Below are 17,484 nucleotides of genomic sequence, written 5' to 3'. Positions count from 1 at the left end.
AAAGCTCTTTGCCTGACTCACTTTCCAAAGATGTCTAGAAATGTACACATTTTGTGCTCTTGTAGGGAGCAATCACTCCCCCATTGTTGACTACAAATAATCTATTACTGGGATAATAACTCAATAACTAGTAAAGGATATGAATAAATGTTCACGCTTGGCTACTTGCAGCACTTGCTTTGATCTCAAAACAAGCTCTTCTACTCATGACCGCTCATGCTGTAAACACAGTCCAGTTCAAAGTGAATGGCACAGATCCATATATGGCAATGGTCTATTTGCATATAGGCCTACTGCAGCTCTGATTGGTTATGCCGCACCGTCTGTGTGGAGTACGGGCTGAGTAGTGCACAATAGAATCCTACTCCGATGTGTTCTGCCTACAACAAAATCTTTTGCATAGTTCGTTTTGTTTCGGCATGTTGCATTGAAAGTGGATAACATTGCATCACATTTCCCACAGTAAAGGGAAACGTTAACTAACAGGGAAAACTCTAGGAAGTTGAGTGAAATTCAACCTCATGCTCCATGGGCTGATGTTTCTTCTGTGCTTGGCAATGGCAGTCTCGGAGCTACTGCACGCCCGCACACGTGCGCAGTTTAGAGGGAACATTTTGCCAAACCCCAACACACGTACACAAGCGCACAGGCACGCTCACATACACACTCACACACCGTCTTACAGCTGTATCTACTCAGCAGCGGACGGATATTTAACCAACACAGTGTCTCGTTAACTACAGCGGAATTCTTCTCTGTACACTGATCAGTGCAGTATCTGATCTTCTGTACCTCTTTATGGTAAAAACTACTTTCTGTGATTATTCATGTCGACCCTCTGATTAATGTCGACCCTCTGTGATTATTAATGTCGACCCTCTGTGATTATTAATGTCGACCCTCTGATTATTAATGTCGACCCTCTGTGATTATCTGAACCCTCTGTGATTATTAATGTCGACCCTCTGTGATTATTATCTGACCCTCTGTGATTATTAATGTCGACCCTCTGTGATTATTCATGTCGACCCTCTGTGATTATCTGAACCCTCTGTGATTATTAATGTCGACCCTCTGTGATTATTAATGTCGACCCTCTGATTATTAATGTCGACCCTCTGTGATTATCTGAACCCTCTGTGATTATTAATGTCGACCCTCTGTGATTACCTCTCAGGAAGTTCTGGCCGGTCTCCGTCACCGTGTTGGGAGAGAAGCAGCAGGTGGGCTCTAGATCTCTACTCTCTTCTTCTTATGTGGTCTTTCCTGCTTCTCTCCAGTCTTTTGAACCATCTCTTAGAATCCATCTTGCTTTTACCCACACATGTAACTCTTTCTGTACTATGTAGCCTTTGTCCTCATGCAGTTGATCCTCTTTAGCTCTTCTAGGAAATCTGTGATCTTTGATCTCCCGAGGTAGCTTTGATCTCCCGAGGTAGCTTTGATCTCCCGAGGTAGCTTTGATCTCCCGAGGTAGCTTTGATCTCCCGAGGTAGCTTTGATCTCCCGAGGTAGCTTGGATCTCCCGAGGTAGCTTGAGCCCCCCGGGGCAGCTTGATTTCATGAGATTAATATCTAACAAACCTTGTTACGGTATTACTACAGGGGATGGTATAGTACCCTATTTTCACCCAGAGACTTTTCCTCCTCTTGATATTTCATGTCCTATACCCTTTTCCATCAATGTCGTCCACTTGATAAATATCTGTTACTCAAACCTCTGATATATTTCTGCGATTAGGTCCTTCCCAGCACCAAAAATGCTTGCTTTGCTTCTGCAGTGAAGACTTTACAACAGATCAGGTAAGGGATGCTACAGTGTCATATCCCTCAGGCAACCTCCCAAATGGACCCTCATTCCCTTTATAGGTGACTGCTTTTGATCCGGGGCCCATTTGGGAGGCAGATATTGTCTTGTATCATGTATAAGTCTTTTCTGTCTTTCATTGGCCCGACCAACCAGTGCCCCCGTACAGTGGCTAACCGGGCTATCTGCAAATCCCCCCCGACCAACCAGTGCCCCTGTACAGTGGCTAACCGGGCTATCTGCATCCCCCGACCAACCAGTGCCCCGTACATTGGCTAACCGGGCTATCTGCATTCCCCCGACCAACCAGTGCCCCCGTACAGTGGCTAACCAGGCTATCTGCATTCCCCCGACCAACCAGTGCCCCATACATTGGCTAACCAGGCTATCTGCATCCCCCGACCAACCAGTGCCCCATACATTGGCTAACCAGGCTATCTGCATTCCCCCGACCAACCAGTGCCCCGTACAGTGGCTAACCAGGCTATCTGCATCCCCCGACCAACCAGTGCCCCATACATTGGCTAACCAGGCTATCTGCATTCCCCCGACCAACCAGTGCCCCTGTACAGTGGCTAACCAGGCTATCTGCATTCCCCCGACCAACCAGTGCCCCTGTACAGTGGCTAACCAGGCTATCTGCATCCCCCGACCAACCAGTGCCCCATACATTGGCTAACCAGGCTATCTGCATCCCCCGACCAACCAGTGCCCCCGTACAGTGGCTAACCGGGCTATCTGCATCCCCCGACCAACCAGTGCCCCGTACAGTGGCTAACCGGGCTATCTGCATCCCCCGACCAACCAGTGCCCCCGTACATTGGCTAACCGGGCTATCTGCATCCCCCGACCAACCAGTGCCCCGTACATTGGCTAACCGGGCTATCTGCATTCCCCCGACCAACCAGTGCCCCGTACAGTGGCTAACCGGGCTATCTGCATCCCCCCACCAACCAGTGCCCCTGTACAGTGGCTAACCGGGCTATCTGTAACCCCCGACCAACCAGTGCCCCTGTACAGTGGCTAACCGGGCTATCTGCATTCCCCCGACCAACCAGTGCCCCGTACAGTGGCTAACCGGGCTATCTGCACCCCCCAACCAACCAGTGCCCCGTACAGTGGCTAACCGGGCTATCTGCATTCCCCCAACCCCTCTTTTATGCTACTGCTAACTCTGTTCATCATATATGCATAGTCACTTTAGTCATATCTACATGTGCATACTACCTCAATCAACCCGACTAACCGGTGTCTGTATATAGCCTCTCTACTGTTATTTTCAAATGTCTTTTTACTGTTGTTTTATTTCTTTACTTACACACACACACACTTTTTTTTCTCCGCACTATTGGTTAGAGCCTGTAAGTAAGCATTTCGCTGTGAGGTCTACTACACCTGTTGTATTCAGCATTTCACTGTAAGGTCTACTACACCTGTTGTATTCAGCATTTCACTGTAAGGTCTACTACACCTGTTGTATTGGGCGCACGTGACAAATAAACTTGGATTTGTTTGTGTGTTTGTGTGTTGTTTGTTTGTGTGTTGTTTGTTTGTGTGTTGTTTGTTTGTTTACCTCTCGCAGCACCACCTTCACCCCGTCAGACAAGCTGCAGGTGATCCAGCGTACCTTTGAGGAGCTGACCCAGGAAGTACAAGCCCTGCTAGAGGGGAACTTCCTGTTGTCCATGGATGACCTCTTACCTCTGTTTCTCTACGTGGTGCTTAGAGCACGGTAAGGAGGCATTACTACCGTTACTACTGAGGACAGGATGCATTACTACCGTTACTACTGAGGACAGGAGGCATTACTACTGAGGACAGGAGGCATTACTACTGTTACTACTGAAGGCAGGATGCATTACTACTGTTACTACTGAGGACAGGATGCATTACTACTGTTACTACTGAGGACAGGATGCATTACTACTGTTACTACTGAAGACAGGAGGCATTACTACTGTTACTACTGAGGACAGGATGCATTAGTACTGTTACTACTGAGGACAGGATGCATTACTACTGTTACTACTGAGGACAGGAGGCATTCCTACTGAGGACAGGAGGCATTCCTACTGAGGACAGGAGGCATTCCTACTGAGGACAGGAGGCATTACTACTGAGGACAGGAGGCATTACTACTGAGGACAGGAGGCATTACTGCTGAGGACAGGAGGCATTACTACTGAGGACAGGAGGTATTTACTACTGAGGACAGGAGGTATTTACTACTGAGGACAGGAGGCATTACTACTGAGGACAGGAGGTATTTAGTACTGTTACTACTGAGGACAGGAGGCATTACTACCGTTACTACTGAGGACAGGAGGCATTACTACTGAGGACAGGAGGCATTACTACTGAGGACAGGAGGCATTACTACCGTTACTACTGTGGACAGGAGGCATTACTACTGAGGACAGGAGGTATTTACTACCATTACTAATGAGGACAGGAGGTATTTACTACTGTTACTACTGAGGACAGGAGGTATTACTACCGTTACTACTGAGGACAGGATGCATTACTACCGTTACTACTGAGGACAGGAGGTATTACTACCGTTACTACTGAGGACAGGAGGTATTTACTACTGTTACTACTGAGGACAGGAGGCATTACTACCGTTACTACTGAGGACAGGATGCATTACTACTGAGGACAGGATGCATTACTACTGAGGACAGGAGGCATTACTACTGTTACTACTGAGGACAGGAGGCAATACTACCGTTACTACTGAGGACAGGATGCATTACTACCGTTACTACTGAGGACAGGAGGCATTACTACCGTTACTACTGAGGACAGGAGGTATTACTACTGAGGACAGGAGGTATTACTACCGTTACTACTGAGGACAGGAGGCATTACTACCGTTACTACTGAGGACAGGAGGCATTACTACCGTTACTACTGAGGACAGGAGGTATTACTACCGTTACTACTGAGGACAGGAGGTATTTACCACTGTTACTACTGAGGACAAGAGGCATTACTACTGTTACTACTGAGGACAGGAGGCATTACTACTGAGGACAGGAGGCATTACTACTGAGGACAGGAGGTATTTACTACTGAGGACAGGAGGTATTTACTACTGAGGACAGGAGGCATGACTACTGAGGACAGGAGGTATTTACTACTGTTACTACTGAGGACAGGAGGCATTACTACCGTTACTACTGAGGACAGGAGGCATTACTACTGAGGACAGGAGGCATTACTACTGAGGACAGGAGGCATTACTACCGTTACTACTGTGGACAGGAGGCATTACTACTGAGGACAGGAGGTATTTACTACCATTACTAATGAGGACAGGAGGTATTTACTACCGTTACTACTGAGGACAGGAGGCATTACTACTGAGGACAGGAGGCATTACTACTGAGGACAGGAGGCATTACTACTGAGGACAGGAGGCATTACTACTGAGGACAGGAGGCATTACTACTGAGGACAGGAGGCATTACTACTGAGGACAGGAGGCATTACTACTGAGGACAGGATGTATTACTACCGTTACTACTGAGGACAGGAGGCATTACTACTGAGGACAGGAGGCATTACTACTGTTACTACTGAAGACAGGATGCATTACTACTGTTACTACTGAGGACAGGATGCATTACTACTGAGGACAGGAGGCATTACTACTGAGGACAGGAGGCATTACTACTGAGGACAGGAGGCATTACTACTGAGGACAGGAGGCATTACTACTGAGGACAGGAGGCATTACTACTGAGGACAGGAGGCATTACTACTGAGGACAGGAGGCATTACTACTGAGGACAGGAGGCATTACTACTGAGGACAGGAGGCATTACTACTGAGGACAGGAGGCATTACTACTGAGGACAGGAGGCATTACTACTGAGGACAGGAGGCATTACTACTGAGGACAGGAGGCATTACTACTGAGGACAGGAGGCATTACTACTGTTACTACTGAAGACAGGATGCATTACTACTGTTACTACTGAGGACAGGATGCATTACTACTGTTACTACTGAGGACAGGATGCATTACTACTGAGGACAGGAGGCATTACTACTGAGGACAGGAGGCATTACTACTGAGGACAGGAGGCATTACTACTGAGGACAGGAGGCATTACTACTGAGGACAGGAGGCATTACTACTGAGGACAGGAGGCATTACTACTGAGGACAGGAGGCATTACTACTGAGGACAGGAGGCATTACTACTGAGGACAGGAGGCATTACTACTGAGGACAGGAGGCATTACTACTGAGGACAGGAGGCATTTACTACTGAGGACAGGAGGCATTTACTACTGAGGACAGGAGGCATTTACTACTGAGGACAGGAGGCATTTACTACTGAGGACAGGAGGTATTTACTACTGAGGACAGGAGGCATTTACTACTGAGGACAGGAGGCATTTACTACTGAGGACAGGAGGCATTTACTACTGAGGACAGGAGGTATTTACTACTGAGGACAGGAGGTATTTACTACTGAGGACAGGAGGTATTTACTACTGAGGACAGGAGGTATTTACTACTGAGGACCGGAGGTATTTACTACTGAGGACAGGAGGCATTACTACTGAGGACAGGAGGTATTTACTACTGTTACTACTGAGGACAGGAGGCATTACTACTGAGGACAGGAGGCATTACTACTGAGGACAGGAGGCATTACTACCGTTACTACTGTGGACAGGAGGCATTACTACTGAGGACAGGAGGTATTTACTACCATTACTAATGAGGACAGGAGGTATTTACTACCGTTACTACTGAGGACAGGAGGTATTACTACCGTTACTACTGAGGACAGGAGGCATTACTACTGAGGACAGGAGGCATTACTACTGAGGACAGGAGGCATTACTACTGAGGACAGGAGGCATTACTACTGAGGACAGGAGGCATTACTACTGAGGACAGGAGGCATTTACTACTGAGGACAGGAGGCATTACTACTGAGGACAGGAGGCATTACTACTGAGGACAGGAGGCATTACTACTTAGGACAGGAGGCATTTACTACTGAGGACAGGAGGTATTTACTACTGAGGACAGGAGGTATTTACTACTGAGGACAGGAGGTATTTACTACTGAGGACAGGAGGCATTACTACTGAGGACAGGAGGTATTTACTACTGTTACTACTGAGGACAGGAGGCATTACTACCGTTACTACTGAGGACAGGAGGCATTACTACTGAGGACAGGAGGCATTACTACCATTACTACTGTGGACAGGAGGCATTACTACTGAGGACAGGAGGTATTTACTACCATTACTAATGAGGACAGGAGGTATTTACTACCGTTACTACTGAGGACAGGAGGTATTACTACCGTTACTACTGAGGACAGGAGGCATTACTACTGAGGACAGGAGGCATTACTACTGAGGTCAGGAGGCATTACTACTGAGGACAGGAGGCATTACTACTTAGGACAGGAGGCATTACTACTTAGAACAGGAGGCATTACTACTGAGGACAGGAGGCATTACTACTGAGGACAGGAGGTATTTACTACTGAGGACAGGAGGTATTTACTACTGAGGACAGGAGGTATTTACTACTGTTACTACTGAGGACAGGAGGCATTACTACCGTTACTACTGTGGACAGGATGCATTACTACTGAGGACAGGAGGTATTTACTACCGTTACTAATGAGGACAGGAGGTATTTACTACCGTTACTACTGAGGACAGGAGGCATTACTACTGAGGACAGGAGGTATTTACTACCGTTACTACTGAGGACAGGAGGTATTACTACTGAGGACAGGAGGTATTACTACTGAGGACAGGATGCATTACTACTGAGGACAGGAGGTATTACTACCGTTACTACTGAGGACAGGAGGTATTTACCACTGTTACTACTGAGGACAGGAGGCATTACTACCGTTACTACTGAGGACAGGATGCATTACTACTGAGGACAGGAGGCATTACTACTGAGGACAGGAGGCATTACTACTGTTACTACTGAGGACAGGAGGCAATACTACTGTTACTACTGAGGACAGGATGCATTACTACCGTTACTACTGAGGACAGGAGGCATTACTACCGTTACTACTGAGGACAGGAGGTATTACTACTGAGGACAGGAGGTATTACTACCGTTACTACTGAGGACAGGAGGCATTACTACCGTTACTACTGAGGACAGGAGGCATTACTACCGTTACTACTGAGGACAGGAGGTATTACTACCGTTACTACTGAGGACAGGAGGTATTTACCACTGTTACTACTGAGGACAAGAGGCATTACTACTGTTACTACTGAGGACAGGATGCATTACTACTGTTACTACTGAGGACAGGAGGTATTACTACTGTTACTACTGAGGACAGGAGGCATTACTACTGAGGACAGGAGGCATTACTACTGAGGACAGGAGGTATTTACTACTGAGGACAGGAGGTATTTACTACTGAGGACAGGAGGCATTACTAGTGAGGACAGGAGGTATTTACTACTGTTACTACTGAGGACAGGAGGCATTACTACCGTTACTACTGAGGACAGGAGGCATTACTACTGAGGACAGGAGGCATTACTACTGAGGACAGGAGGCATTACTACCGTTACTACTGTGGACAGGAGGCATTACTACTGAGGACAGGAGGTATTTACTACCATTACTAATGAGGACAGGAGGTATTTACTACCGTTACTACTGAGGACAGGAGGTATTACTACTGAGGACAGGAGGCATTACTACTGAGGACAGGAGGCATTACTACTGAGGACAGGAGGCATTACTACTGAGGACAGGAGGCATTACTACTTAGGACAGGAGGCATTACTACTTAGGACAGGAGGCATTACTACTGTTACTACTGAGGACAGGAGGCAATACTACTGTTACTACTGAGGACAGGATGCATTACTACCGTTACTACTGAGGACAGGAGGCATTACTACGTTACTACTGAGGACAGGAGGTATTACTACTGAGGACAGGAGGTATTACTACCGTTACTACTGAGGACAGGAGGCATTACTACCGTTACTACTGAGGACAGGAGGCATTACTACCGTTACTACTGAGGACAGGAGGTATTACTACCGTTACTACTGAGGACAGGAGGTATTTACCACTGTTACTACTGAGGACAAGAGGCATTACTACTGTTACTACTGAGGACAGGATGCATTACTACTGTTACTACTGAGGACAGGAGGTATTACTACTGTTACTACTGAGGACAGGAGGCATTACTACTGAGGACAGGAGGCATTACTACTGAGGACAGGAGGTATTTACTACTGAGGACAGGAGGTATTTACTACTGAGGACAGGAGGCATTACTAGTGAGGACAGGAGGTATTTACTACTGTTACTACTGAGGACAGGAGGCATTACTACCGTTACTACTGAGGACAGGAGGCATTACTACTGAGGACAGGAGGCATTACTACTGAGGACAGGAGGCATTACTACCGTTACTACTGTGGACAGGAGGCATTACTACTGAGGACAGGAGGTATTTACTACCGTTACTACTGAGGACAGGAGGTATTACTACTGAGGACAGGAGGCATTACTACTGAGGACAGGAGGCATTACTACTGAGGACAGGAGGCATTACTACTTAGGACAGGAGGCATTACTACTTAGGACAGGAGGCATTACTACTGAGGACAGGAGGCATTACTACTGAGGACAGGAGGCATTACTACTGAGGACAGGAGGCATTACTACTGAGGACAGGAGGCATTACTACTGAGGACAGGAGGCATTACTACTGAGGACAGGAGGCATTACTACTGAGGACAGGAGGCATTACTACTGAGGACAGGAGGCATTACTACTGAGGACAGGAGGCATTACTACTGAGGACAGGAGGCATTACTACTGAGGACAGGAGGCATTACTACTGAGGACAGGAGGCATTACTACTGAGGACAGGAGGTATTTACTACTGAGGACAGGAGGTATTTACTACTGAGGACAGGAGGCATTACTACTGAGGACAGGAGGTATTTACTACTGTTACTACTGAGGACAGGAGGCATTACTACCGTTACTACTGAAGACAGGAGGCATTACTACTGAGGACAGGAGGCATTACTACTGAGGACAGGAGGCATTACTACCGTTACTACTGTGGACAGGAGGCATTACTACTGAGGACAGGAGGTATTTACTACCATTACTAATGAGGACAGGAGGTATTTACTACCATTACTACTGAGGACAGGAGGTATTTACTACCGTTACTACTGAGGACAGGAGGCATTACTACTGAGGACAGGAGGCATTACTACTGAGGACAGGAGGCATTACTAACTGAGGACAGGAGGCATTACTGCCGAGGACAGGAGGCATTACTACCGTTACTACTGAGGACAGGAGGCATTACTACCATTACTACTGAGGTCAGGAGGCATTACTACTGAGGACAGGAGGCATTACTACCGTTACTACTGAGGACAGGATGCATTACTACTGAGGACAGGAGGTATTTACTACTGAGGACAGGAGGTATTTACTACTGTTACTACTGAGGACAGGAGGCATTACTACCGTTACTACTGAGGACAGGAGGCATTACTACTGAGGACAGGAGGCATTACTACTGAGGACAGGAGGCATTACTACCGTTACTACTGTGGACAGGAGGCATTACTACTGAGGACAGGAGGTATTTACTACCGTTACTAATGAGGACAGGAGGTATTTACTACCGTTACTACTGAGGACAGGAGGTATTACTACCGTTACTACTGAGGACAGGATGCATTACTACCGTTACTACTGAGGACAGGAGGTATTACTACCGTTACTACTGAGGACAGGAGGTATTTACTACTGTTACTACTGAGGACAGGAGGCATTACTACCGTTACTACTGAGGACAGGATGCATTACTACTGAGGACAGGAGGCATTACTACTGAGGACAGGAGGCATTACTACTGTTACTACTGAGGACAGGAGGCAATACTACTGTTACTACTGAGGACAGGATGCATTACTACCGTTACTACTGAGGACAGGAGGCATTACTACCGTTACTACTGAGGACAGGAGGTATTACTACTGAGGACAGGAGGCATTACTACTGTTACTATTGAGGACAGGAGGTATTACTACCATTACTACTGAGGACAGGAGGCATTACTACGTTACTACTGAGGACAGGAGGCATTAATACCGTTACTACTGAGGACAGGAGGTATTACTACCGTTACTACTGAGGACAGGAGGTATTTACCACTGTTACTACTGAGGACAGGAGGCATTACTACTGTTACTACTGAGGACAGGATGCATTACTACTGTTACTACTGAGGACAGGAGGTATTACTACTGTTACTACTGAGGACAGGAGGCATTACTACTGAGGACAGGAGGTATTTACTACCATTACTAATGAGGACAGGAGGTATTTACTACCATTACTACTGAGGACAGGAGGTATTTACTACCGTTACTACTGAGGACAGGAGGTATTACTACCGTTACTACTGAGGACAGGAGGCATTACTACTGAGGACAGGAGGCATTACTACTGAGGACAGGAGGCATTACTACTGAGGACAGGAGGCATTACTACTGAGGACAGGAGGCATTACTAACTGAGGACAGGAGGCATTACTGCCGAGGACAGGAGGCATTACTACCGTTACTACTGAGGACAGGAGGCATTACTACCATTACTACTAAGGTCAGGAGGCATTACTACTGAGGACAGGAGGCATTACTACCGTTACTACTGAGGACAGGAGGCATTACTACTGAGGACAGGAGGCATTACTACCGTTACTACTGAGGACAGGAGGCATTACTACCGTTACTACTGAGGACAGGATGCATTACTACCGTTACTACTGAGGACAGGAGGCATTACTACCGTTACTGAGGACAGGAGGTATTTACTACTGTTACTACTGAGGACAGGAGGTATTTACTACTGTTACTACTGAGGACAGGATGCATTACTACTGAGGACAGGAGGCATTACTACCGTTACTACTGAGGACAGGATGCATTACTACTGAGGACAGGAGACATTACTACTGAGGACAGGAGGCATTACTACTGAGGAACGGAGGCATTCCTACTGTTACTACTGAGGACAGGTGGCATTACTACCGTTACTACTGAGGACAGGAGGTATTACTACCGTTACTACTGAGGACAGGATGCATTACTACCGTTACTACTGAGGACAGGAGGTATTACTACCGTTACTACTGAGGACAGGATGCATTACTACTGAGGACAGGAGGCATTACTACTGAGGACAGGAGGCATTACTACTGTTACTACTGAGGACAGGAGGCAATACTACTGTTACTACTGAGGACAGGATGCATTACTACCGTTACTACTGAGGACAGGAGGCATTACTACCGTTACTACTGAGGACAGGAGGTATTACTACTGAGGACAGGAGGCATTACTACTGTTACTATTGAGGACAGGAGGTATTACTACCGTTACTACTGAGGACAGGAGGTATTACTACCGTTACTACTGAGGACAGGAGGCATTACTACCGTTACTACTGAGGACAGGAGGCATTACTACCGTTACTACTGAGGACAGGAGGTATTACTACCGTTACTACTGAGGACAGGAGGTATTTACCACTGTTACTACTGAGGACAGGAGGCATTACTACTGTTACTACTGAGGACAGGATGCATTACTACTGTTACTACTGAGGACAGGATGCATTACTACTGTTACTACTGAGGACAGGAGGTATTACTAGTGTTACTACTGAGGACAGGAGGCATTACTACTGAGGACAGGAGGCATTACTACTGAGGACAGGACGCATTACTACTGTTACTACTGAGGACAGGATGCATTACTACTGTTACTACTGAGGACAGGAGGCATTACTACCGTTACTACTGAGGACAGGATGCATTACTACCGTTACTACTGAGGACAGGAGGCATTACTACCGTTACTGAGGACAGGAGGTATTTACTACTGTTACTACTGAGGACAGGAGGTATTTACTACTGTTACTACTGAGGACAGGATGCATTACTACTGAGGACAGGAGGCATTACTACCGTTACTACTGAGGACAGGATGCATTACTACTGAGGACAGGAGACATTACTACTGAGGACAGGAGGCATTACTACTGAGGAACGGAGGCATTCCTACTGTTACTACTGAGGACAGGAGGCATTACTACCGTTACTACTGAGGACAGGAGGTATTACTACCGTTACTATTGAGGACAGGATGCATTACTACCGTTACTACTGAGGACAGGAGGTATTACTACCGTTACTACTGAGGACAGGAGGTATTTACTACTGTTACTACTGAGGACAGGAGGCATTACTACCGTTACTACTGAGGACAGGAGGCATTACTACTGAGGACAGGAGGCATTACTACTGAGGACAGGAGGCATTACTACTGTTACTACTGAGGACAGGAGGCAATACTACTGTTACTACTGAGGACAGGATGCATTACTACCGTTACTACTGAGGACAGGAGGCATTACTACCGTTACTACTGAGGACAGGAGGTATTACTACTGAGGACAGGAGGCATTACTACTGTTACTATTGAGGACAGGAGGTATTACTACCGTTACTACTGAGGACAGGAGGCATTACTACCGTTACTACTGAGGACAGGAGGCATTACTACCGTTACTACTGAGGACAGGAGGTATTACTACCGTTACTACTGAGGACAGGAGGTATTTACCACTGTTACTACTGAGGACAGGAGGTATTTACCACTGTTACTACTGAGGACAGGAGGCATTACTACTGTTACTACTGAGGACAGGATGCATTACTACTGTTACTACTGAGGACAGGATGCATTACTACTGTTACTACTGAGGACAGGAGGTATTACTACTGTTACTACTGAGGACAGGAGGCATTACTACTGAGGACAGGAGGCATTACTACTGTTACTACTGAGGACAGGATGCATTACTACTGTTACTACTGAGGACAGGATGCATTACTACTGTTACTACTGAGGACAGGAGGTATTACTACTGTTACTACTGAGGACAGGAGGCATTACTACTGAGGACAGGAGGCATTACTACTGTTACTACTGAGGACAGGATGCATTACTACTGTTACTACTGAGGACAGGAGGCATTACTACCGTTACTACTGAGGACAGGAGGCATTACTACTGTTACTACTGAGGACAGGAGGCATTACTACTGAGGACAGGAGGCATTACTACTGAGGACAGGAGGCATTACTACTGAGGACAGGAGGCATTACTACTGAGGACAGGAGGCATTACTACTGAGGACAGGAGGCATTACTACTGAGGACAGGAGGCATTACTACTGAGGACAGGAGGCATTACTACTGAGGACAGGAGGCATTACTACTGTTACTACTGAGGACAGGAGGCATTACTACTGTTACTACTGAGGTCAGGAGGCATTACTACCGTTACTATTGAGGACAGGAGGCATTACTACTGTTACTACTGAGGACAGGAGGCATTACTACTGAGGGCAGGAGGCATTACTACTGAGGGCAGGAGGCATTACTACTGAGGACAGGAGGCATTACTACTGAGGGCAGGAGGCATTACTACTGAGGACAGGAGGCATTACTACTGTTACTACTGAGGTCAGGAGGCATTACTACCGTTACTATTGAGGACAGGAGGCATTACTACTGTTACTACTAAGGACAGGAGGCATTACTACTGAGGGCAGGAGGCATTACTACCGTTACTATTGAGGCCAGGAGGCATTACTACTGTTACTATTGAGGACAGGAGGTATTACTACCGTTACTACTGAGGACAGGAGGCATTACTACCGTTACTACTGAGGACAGGAGGCATTATTACCGTTACTACTGAGGACAGGAGGTATTACTACCGTTACTACTGAGGACAGGAGGTATTAACCACTGTTACTACTGAGGACAGGAGGCATTACTACTGTTACTACTGAGGACAGGATGCATTACTACTGTTACTACTGAGGACAGGATGCATTACTACTGTTACTACTGAGGACAGGATGCATTACTACTGTTACTACTGAGGACAGGAGGTATTACTACTGTTACTACTGAGGACAGGAGGCATTACTACTGAGGACAGGAGGCATTACTACTGTTACTACTGAGGACAGGATGCATTACTACTGTTACTACTGAGGACAGGATGCATTACTACTGTTACTACTGAGGACAGGAGGCATTACTACCGTTACTACTGAGGACAGGAGGCATTACTACTGAGGACAGGAGGCATTACTACTGAGGACAGGAGGCATTACTACCGTTACTACTGAGGACAGGAGGCATTACTACCGTTACTACTGAGGACAGGAGGCATTACTACCGTTACTACTGAGGACAGGAGGCGTTACTACTGAGGACAGGAGGCATTACTACTGAGGACAGGAGGCATTTACTACTGAGGACAGGAGGCATTTACTACTGAGGACAGGAGGCATTTACTACTGAGGACAGGAGGTATTTACTACTGAGGACAGGAGGTATTTACTACTGAGGACAGGAGGCATTACTACTGAGGACAGGAGGCATTTACTACTGAGGACAGGAGGTATTTACTACTGAGGACAGGAGGCATTACTACTGAGGACAGGAGGTATTTACTACTGAGGACAGGAGGTATTTACTACTGAGGACAGGAGGCATTACTACTGAGGACAGGAGGTATTTACTACTGTTACTACTGAGGACAGGAGGCATTACTACTGAGGACAGGAGGCATTACTACTGAGGACAGGAGGCATTACTACCGTTACTACTGAGGACAGGAGGCATTACTACTGAGGACAGGAGGCATTTACTACTGAGGACAGGAGGTATTTACTACTGAGGACAGGAGGTATTTACTACTGAGGACAGGAGGTATTTACTACTGAGGACAGGAGGTATTTACTACTGAGGACAGGAGGTATTTACTACTGAGGACAGGAGGCATTACTACTGAGGACAGGAGGTATTTACTACTGTTACTACTGAGGACAGGAGGCATTACTACTGAGGACAGGAGGCATTACTACTGAGGACAAGAGGTATTTACTACTGAGGACAGGAGGTATTTACTACTGAGGACAGGAGGTATTTACTACTGAGGACAGGAGGTATTTACTACTGAGGACAGGAGGCATTACTACTGAGGACAGGAGGTATTTACTACTGAGGACAGGAGGTATTTACTACTGAGGACAGGAGGCATTACTACTGAGGACAGGAGGTATTTACTACTGAGGACAGGAGGTATTTACTACTGAGGACAGGAGGCATTACTCCTGAGGACAGGAGGTATTTACTACTGTTACTACTGAGGACAGGAGGCATTACTACTGAGGACAGGAGGCATTACTACTGAGGACAGGAGGCATTACTACCGTTACTACTGTGGACAGGAGGCATTACTACTGAGGACAGGAGGCATTTACTACTGAGGACAGGAGGCATTTACTACTGAGGACAGGAGGTATTTACTACTGAGGACAGGAGGTATTTACTACTGAGGACAGGAGGTATTTACTACTGAGGACAGGTGGCATTACTACTGAGGACAGGAGGTATTTACTACTGTTACTACTGAGGACAGGAGGCATTACTACTGAGGACAGGAGGCATTACTACTGAGGACAGGAGGCATTACTACTGAGGACAGGAGGCATTACTACTGAGGACAGGAGGCATTACTACCGTTACTACTGTGGACAGGAGGCATTACTACTGAGGACAGGAGGTATTTACTACCATTACTAATGAGGACAGGAGGTATTTACTACCGTTACTACTGAGGACAGGAGGTATTACTACCGTTACTACTGAGGACAGGAGGCATTACTACTGAGGACAGGAGGCATTACTACTGAGGACAGGAGGCATTACTACTGAGGACAGGAGGCATTACTACTGAGGACAGGAGGCATTACTACTGAGGACAGGAGGCATTACTACTGAGGACAGGAGGCATTACTACTGAGGACAGGAGACATTACTACTGAGGACAGGAGACATTACTACTGAGGACAGGAGGCATTACTCCTACTGACAACAGGCTGCAGAGACAACATTTCTATGTTTTAAAGCTAGTTTCCTACATTGCAGTCCCAGTCAAGGTGCAGATAGCTTTGTCCCTGTTTTAGGATGAGGAACCTGGCTGCTGAGGTGAGTTTGATAGAAGATCTAATGGACCCCTATCTGCAGCACGGAGAGCTGGGACTCATGTTCACCACACTCAAGGTAACACTCAGTACTTTTCCGCAGCTGAAGCAAGCAAACTATTTTTCTTCAAGAACATATTCCTTTTCTAGTTTGGAAAGTGGATTTATTGATTATTTCTGAATTTATTATGAGGGATCCATTGATTGATTGATTTTCTCGACATGTCCTTGTCCAGGCTTGCTGTTTTCAGATCCAACAGGAGAAGACGACATAGGGAAGAAGAGGTGCCTTCTACAATGGAGGTCGACGGAGGGTCCCATTTTTCATTCCGTCGACTCCAGACAACCAGAGATGGATTATCCCCTGGCTAAAAACATTATTCTTTTTTTTACCATTATTTATACAGGGAAGTCCCATTGAGGCCGACGTCTCTTTTGCAAGGGAACCCTGCTTCACAAAAAGTAACAAAACAATACAAAGTACACAAAGGGAATTTGTGAAACAATTATAACAATCAAAGGCCGGC

The 17,484-nt window shown here is 46.5% G+C and overlaps 1 protein-coding gene across 1 annotated transcript in view; it reads left to right on the top strand.

The window, feature by feature from the left end:
• als2a (alsin Rho guanine nucleotide exchange factor ALS2 a) overlaps nt 1–17,242 on the top strand; it is a 79,097-nt gene extending 61,855 nt beyond the window's left edge. Inside the window, exons 32-36 of the mRNA XM_042306817.1 lie at nt 1,178–1,223; nt 1,742–1,803; nt 3,390–3,539; nt 16,940–17,036; nt 17,194–17,242. Coding sequence (XP_042162751.1) covers nt 1,178–1,223; nt 1,742–1,803; nt 3,390–3,539; nt 16,940–17,036; nt 17,194–17,232 — 394 coding nt within the window. The 3' untranslated portion in view covers nt 17,233–17,242. The remainder of the gene's footprint in view (nt 1–1,177; nt 1,224–1,741; nt 1,804–3,389; nt 3,540–16,939; nt 17,037–17,193) is intronic.
• The last annotated feature ends 242 nt before the right edge of the window (nt 17,243–17,484 follow it).

The sequence above is a fragment of the Oncorhynchus tshawytscha genome, linkage group LG26 (genome assembly GCF_018296145.1).
Source record: "Oncorhynchus tshawytscha isolate Ot180627B linkage group LG26, Otsh_v2.0, whole genome shotgun sequence".
Classification (NCBI taxonomy): domain Eukaryota; kingdom Metazoa; phylum Chordata; class Actinopteri; order Salmoniformes; family Salmonidae; genus Oncorhynchus; species Oncorhynchus tshawytscha.
Note: the sequence above shows the minus strand (reverse complement) of the source record. Positions and strands in the feature narration are given on the sequence as shown.